At 34.8% G+C, this 6,976-nt stretch overlaps 1 protein-coding gene across 1 annotated transcript; it reads left to right on the top strand.

Annotated features, from left to right (window-relative positions):
• The first annotated feature begins 2,809 nt into the window (after positions 1-2,809).
• On the top strand, positions 2,810-6,976 carry LOC133290393 (protein WVD2-like 7). The gene is made up of 8 exons (XM_061488461.1): positions 2,810-3,347; positions 3,525-3,655; positions 3,795-4,202; positions 4,313-4,377; positions 5,361-5,457; positions 5,554-5,625; positions 5,816-5,902; positions 6,679-6,976. Exons 1-8 carry the CDS (start codon positions 2,810-2,812, stop codon positions 6,706-6,708), a joined length of 1,428 nt encoding a protein of 475 aa, XP_061344445.1. The 3' UTR covers positions 6,709-6,976.

The following is a 6,976-nucleotide window of genomic DNA, read 5'->3' as shown; positions in this document are numbered from 1 at the left end:
TTTGAAGAAATTTTTTACATTCATAAGGACTTAAAATCATCTTTCCATATCTATAGGTAGGGATGTGCAAAATAACCAAAAAATTGAACTTAATCATGAACCGAACCGAACCGCCCTTAAAATAACCGGTTTTTAAAAATCAGTTCATGAACCGAACCGGGTTTTAAAACCAATTTAAGAACCGAATCATTTTGATCCGAACCGAATCGTTTTCAAACGAACCAAATTGATTTTTAGAACTTTATTTTTTAAATTTTAAATTTTTTTTCTTTTTAAAAGATGGTTGACCCGAACCGGTTCCGAACCGAACCGTTTCCAACCGAACCGCATCACTTTCGAACCGAACCAGTTTTGAACTGAATCGAATCACTTCCGAACCAAATCATTTAAAAACCAATTCGGTTCGATTTTTCAAAAAATCCGGTTCGGTTCGATCCATGCATATCCCTATCTATAGGATCCCAATTAAAATGAGATTTGCATCTATCATGTCACATGACATAAAAAAATTTCCTACACATATAATATTTTGTGGGCCCCACACTTTTTAAAGCAAAAAAAAAAACCAAAATTAAAGCACGCAAAACGAATTTCTATAACATTACATAATCACTTTTCCTACAACATAACTCTTATAAAACCCTTAAAATATATAAGTAAATTGCTTAATAAGTGGATTTGAGTTCGTTTTATGGGTGTACGATTATGTTAAAGATTTGATGCAGAAAAGTTTGCTGCCTTTATGATCTTTCCGACCAGATAAATCTATTAATTGATAAACGAGTGGAAAATTAAAATAAAAAAACATATAGGTAACTATAATTTATGGAAAAAACTATTCTCATCTTACACACTTTTCGATAATTGTGCTATTTTTTTTTCTTTTATTTTTTCAGATAGTGAAGCTTACAAATTTATTTCAATAATATAAAATAATTATCTCCTTCAACATGAAATTAATAAAACCCATAATTTATTCACCTCCATCGGTAGCAAGCGCGAAAAGTTGTATTTATAAAGCAGGGAGAGTGATTGAAAAGGACTTGTGATTGAAGTCAAGTTCAACGTAGCAAACTTCATTACACTGTTGGGCTTGGGCCCATTTAATGTAGAGTGGGTGGGGACTATACGACACGACACCGTTCCTTTGTACCCGGTCAACTGTGCCCCCATGCGTCTTTTACTTGATCCTATTGTGTTGTGTTGGATCTACAGTTACACTGGACTTCAGAGATTACACTAACTTGCTTACGTGCAAAAATAATTATGAAATTATGTTATTTGATCATAATTATTTATTTAAAAATAATATTTTTTTTTATCTTATTATCAATAAGTAATTATGATCAAATAACATGATTAATCACTTTTTTACATGAGAGAATGATCCAAATGCTAGTAACTTACACACAATTTTATGTTATAAAATGTAAAGGAGGAGATGATCATTTTAATGTTAATTTTTCATCTCTTAATCAATTATTGAGATTTTTCACATGTAACCAAGATTAAATTGAGAAGTAACACCAAATGATGATAACTCAATTGATGTCAGGAACTAAGCATGTGAGATTGAGAATATATATTTGATCTTTTTTAATGTAATTTTAGAAGAAATTTAAAGCCTTAATCTCGATACTTATCCTGAATCGAACTAGTTGCGAAACTATCAATATTTAAATATCTAAAATAAAAATAAAAATTGAGACCTAAGACTCTTAAAGAGAGCATTCAGTATTCTCCAACACAAGGTAGCTTTAGTTCACGTGGTCCTTCTTTCCTTCCGTGCCTTTCATTTCATGTCATGGCTGATCTGATATCATTATCACCACCGTCTTGGCTCTCTCTCGCTCTCTCTGAACCCTTCAGTGAGACATATTCTATAAGCCCATAGTTAATGATTAATGAGAAGAAAATTAGACACTTTGTTTGGTTGAAGCTCTGTAATTTGTGCCAGCTAATCCTCATTTTACCCCAATAAATTATTCTTTCCTAAAAGTTGTCTCTTTTTATGTTTTCCCTTCACAATTATTTGTCCCTTCTCTAACTGCTTCATTCAACTTTGGCCCTCAGTGGAAAGCAGTGGTGTACTTAAATTGTCATTAAAAGTTAAAATGGTATTTGGAAATATGATATAGGTGGTGTGATCTAGAACCCCTGAACTTTTTTTTGCACTTTTTTTTCACTTTTGCTCAAGTTTCCTTGCTTTTGTTTTTTTGTCTTGATGATTGGGTTTATCATTTGGAAGTTTCCATAAGTACTACAAGCAGACAATTGTTGTACTTACAGTGAAAAGGTGAATTAGAAATTGGAGTAAAGGAGAGAATGAGTGCTCTCTAACTCTCACATCACATGCACATGTCTCTGATATTCTTTTACTCCTCATTTGATGCAATTTTTTCTAGTCTTCTTTTTGTTCCTTTGTGAGCATTTTTACTCCTCATGGTATTCGCTATTAGATCCGCAGAATGATTATTTACTCACTGCTTCTTTGCAGGCCATGCCGTGCACACCTTCTGTGTCGTTGGTGTTATATAGGGATATAGCTGAGTAGTAATTTGTTGTGGGTGCATCAATATTTGAAGATAAGGTAAACCCATTTGTCCTTTAGGTTGTTTGAGATTAAAGTTTGATTCTTTCCCCCACCCCGTTTATTTTGTTCCTTTCAAATCTATCTGGTTGGTTGATTCCCTAATTTATGTTTGTTAAAATAATGTGCTTTTTGGTGTTATTGTGAATTGTCCTTGTGTGTTGGTTACTTGTAATTATGCACTCAATTTTTGTTTTTTGCTCTCTGCTATGTAAGCAGATGGAAGAGACAGAAGCTTCAAATCCTACTTTGCAAATGTCTATTTCGTTTGGTAGATTTGAGAATGATTCTTTGTCTTGGGAGAAATGGTCTGTTTTCTCACAAAATAAGTACTTGGAAGAAGTTGAGAAGTGTGCCACACCTGGATCAGTTGCTCAGAAGAAAGCTTACTTTGAAGCTCATTACAAGAACATTGCAGCCCGAAAAGCCGAATTGCTTGCTCAAGAGAAGCAAATGGAGAAAGATCCTTTCGGATCTCAATATCAAAATTGTGAAGATCTGAGTTGTAACACTTGTGGGACTGTTGCAGAATTTAATATATCCAGCTTTCAAGGTTCCATTGAAGGGGTTAAGCCAGAAACCAATTCAATTGGTGAGATCATTAGGACCCAGGTGAATAATTTGGAGGAGGATGTTGTAGTTTCAAGAGATTATCAAAGTTCAACAGTTGAGGGAGAGAATGAAGAACTGGAAAGAAGATCACATAGTTCCCAGATAGATAAACCTGAAGAAGTAGTCTGCATTAAACAAGAGGAACGTCCTAACATTGAAACTGAAGGCGGGAAGGAAATTTCACATGATGAGGACAATGAGACTGCAAAGGGTTCAGAAATTGAAGTAGAGGATGTGAAATTGGATCATCCAAAGGTTGAGGGAGAGAATGAAGAACTGGAAAGCAGTTCACATAGTTCCCGGATACATAAACCTGAAGTAGTCTGCACTGAACAAGAAGAACGTCCTAAGATTGAAGCTGAAGTCAGGAAGGAAATTTCACACAATGTGGACAATGAGACTGCAAAGGCTTCAGAAATTGAAGCAAAAGATGTGAAATTGGATCATCCAAAGGTATCTAAAAAGTTATGCTTTAATTCATGTATTCATCAAATTTGTCATTATTGGAAAATTGGAGTGGTTAAACAATAACTTATATCACTTAAAAAGTGGCTATTTGGTTGCCCAGTTTTTCACCATCTATTTTGGACAGGTTACCCCTGTGAATAGGGAAAGCAATGCAGCTAAGATGAAGAAGAAGTCGGTGCTACCTACATCTAAGGCAACCCAAATTTCCACCCAAAGTTCAAGGCCTATATCAACTTCCACCAAAACATTGGCATCTGCCTCTTCAACTAAAAGGGGAAACTTTCCATCCTTATCTGGGAGGAAAGTTACTTCCGCTGGGGAGAACAGAAAAGCTCCTAATAAATCTTTGCACATGTCCCTTAGCGTGGCTCCAAGCAAACTTGATCCTGCTCCTCTTACCATAATGAGGAAATCTTCCTTTATGGAGAAAATGGGAGATAAGGACATAGTCAAACGAGCATTTAAGACATTCCAGAACAACTTCAACCTGCCAAAAAATTCTGGTGAAGAGAAATCTTTGGTAAAAACACAGGTATTTGGAAAAAACATTATGGATAACTGTTTATTATGAATAAATGGTCATATGTTACAGTAGAAAATCACTTTCATTTGAGAATATTTGCCTATATATTTTTTGGGCAGGTTCCTTCAAGGGGGACAGAGCCAAGGGTTCCAACATCTAGAGCTTTGCGAAAGGAAAATAAACAGTAGGTTTTTGAATCTGATTATTGATGTGTTTCTTATTCAAATCAATTTCATTTCCTTGATGTATTTTATGTAGCCTTGTTTTTAATATCTTTCATGCTAATAATTAATATCAACTTGATTGTAAATATTGTTACATGCTTAAGACTACCATATGAGGACACCGTTGCTTTACCTTGGGAGAATGTTAATCAAGGAAACAACAGATAACTGCTGTTTCTCAATTTCTGACTTCAGAGGGTTCAGTTATCCTATAACATGAGCTATCAACTTGTGCCCCATCATTTTAACACCAATTATAGAAGCCTTCCATGTTTCCAGGTTGCAGACCAGCTTTTACCAAAGGCTTCTTCCACTTTTATGATAAAAGGGCAGATTGATGCTATAAAACTCCCACTATGAGTGCAGTCCAGGGAAGGGTGGAACCTATTATCTGAGTTTAAAATAGGCAGCTTAACTTGCATTTGCAAGAGGCTGATTTCACAACTCAAACTTGTGGATCCTAGATCACAAGTTGACAACTCCAACCATTGCACAAGGCTCTCCTTCCTCTTTTTCCCCTTTTGTAATATTGAAATGCCTTTTTGTTGGCTCAGGAGAGGGCTCACCCCATAAGAGGCCCAACTGGATGGGAAGAGGGACAGAGTGTATTGGGGGGTTTGAACCCGCACATTCTTCTTGCATGTCCGACAGTTCTATCAATTGGGCTGTTTCAATGGGACTATTGAAGTAAAATGTTAATATAGGGCAAATATGGAACAAATTAAAAACCTTATTGGAGAAATTTGAGTGGGGAAGGGAGAGAATGAGTCTCTGTGTCTGGGGAACATGAAAGCTATCATCAATGCTCATTCAGAAAGACATTGATTATCACCCCCTCCCATTTCTTTTGTCTCAAAACATATACCATAAACTCTATTTTGATGAAAGTATAAGTAGTGCAATTTCCTGTATGCTGACCCTTTTTGAATTTATTATTAAATAGGTCACCAAAGGTTGACAGTATGGATAAAAGAAGTGGAAATGCTATCCGAACTACTTTGGGCCTAAAAAGTGACACCACAGCATATAAAGGAAAAGAGGTGTGGACTTGATGCATGTCTATACAATACAGTGCCTGTGATATCAAGGGTTCTCATGAGACTAATATGTTCTTTCATCTTTTGTTTTTTAATCAGGTTCCAAGAAAACTAGAGGAAAAATATAATGTAAAACAGGTAGAAAGAATGCATCTTCAATTGAAATCAAAGGTACTCTTTGCTATATTCCTGCTCATACCATATTTATATTTTATAGAGCATTAGATATAATTGTTTAAAGATAGCCAAATGATACTTAATTTTATAGAATGGATGATATTTAGTTATGAGCTCTCCGTTGCTATGAGCATCTATATAATATGCATAAATGGCATATCTTAACATTTGTTTCCTTAAACAGGAGGAAAAGCTAAAACATAATTTCAAAGCCACACCCTTGCCAGCTTTTTACCGGGGTCAAAAAGTATCAAAAAGCCATCCAGAAAAGGTATCCATTATACATTTCATCATTGCCACATCAATAAGTAGGGTGAAGACTAATTATATCATATCTTTTCCTATATGAATAGTAGTTTCTTAACGTATATATTGTAATTTTTTCTTTTGTGCTTAATGACTCAAATTCTAATTGAAGTCGGTCAAAACTTTTATTCCACAAATAACTATTGTCTGGTGATTGTAGGCAAGTTAGGGAGCATAGTGATTCAATAGTTGGTTGGTCACGCTAGAGATAATGATGAAAGTTCATATGGTTCGCAATCCAAAGTCTAACCTCATTTCAAGGATTACTCCATCTGCAAGATATTAATGTTTGATGATATATACTGTCAGACCATCAACCCATCGAAATAATGTCCTGATGTTTGTTAAATTTACTACACACACACAAAAAGAAGAAGAAGAAGAAAGCCTAGGATCAAACTATGCCATTGTGTTACAAATGCAAAATCTAAGAGGCATTGGAGTTACTTTCCATTCAGATAATCATTTAGACTTCAGATTATTTTCCATTCTAAGGCTGAATTTCTTATATGAACTGTGAAGCATAATATTTATGCTTCTTGTTGGAATGGCAGCTATCTCCCAGAAAAAAATCATTAGAATAATTACAAAGCTCAAGCAAAATCATTAAGTGCTGTACACATAACAAGTATTTTCTCAATAATTTAAATTGTAATTGACCATGTCCTGTAACATATTTTCATCCTCTATGAAAAGTTTTTTGCAACATTAACTGTTATTTTGTCTTGTTTACTTATGCAGGGTAATGTTAAGATTGACAAATGGCGGTAGCCCCTTCAGGGGTGATAAGAGAGAGAGAGAGAGATAGAGAGAGAGAGAAGGTTAAATACATCAGAAGACGAATACTATTTATGTGTTCAAAGGAAACGTTGATGGCAAGTTGCCAACAACTTGCGCCATGATATTTTAGTTTAGTCTGCATAAGGGGAATAGGACTTTAGGAGCTTATGAACAATGTGAGGAGTAGGAGGAAGAAGTAAAGCATAAAATATTGATAATAATTTCTTGCAAGAAAAATATATTGTATAAACTTTAATGT

This window comes from Gastrolobium bilobum, unplaced genomic scaffold (genome assembly GCF_033153095.1).
Source record: "Gastrolobium bilobum isolate Gb01-03AN ecotype WA unplaced genomic scaffold, APGP_CSIRO_Gbil_v1 utg69532, whole genome shotgun sequence".
NCBI classification, from domain to species: Eukaryota; Viridiplantae; Streptophyta; class Magnoliopsida; order Fabales; family Fabaceae; genus Gastrolobium; species Gastrolobium bilobum.
Note: the sequence above shows the minus strand (reverse complement) of the source record. Positions and strands in the feature narration are given on the sequence as shown.

Excerpts from the sequence above, each read along its gene's own strand:
- LOC133290393 (XM_061488461.1), top strand. The coding sequence starts at position 2,810 with ATGGAAGAGACAGAAGCTTCAAATCCTACTTTGCAAATGTCTATTTCG. Across the intron at positions 3,348-3,524 it reads CTGCATTAAACAAGAGGAAC|TCTGCACTGAACAAGAAGAA; the intron begins GTCCTAACATTG and ends AACCTGAAGTAG. Across the intron at positions 5,903-6,678 it reads CAAAAAGCCATCCAGAAAAG|GGTAATGTTAAGATTGACAA; the intron begins GTATCCATTATA and ends TTACTTATGCAG.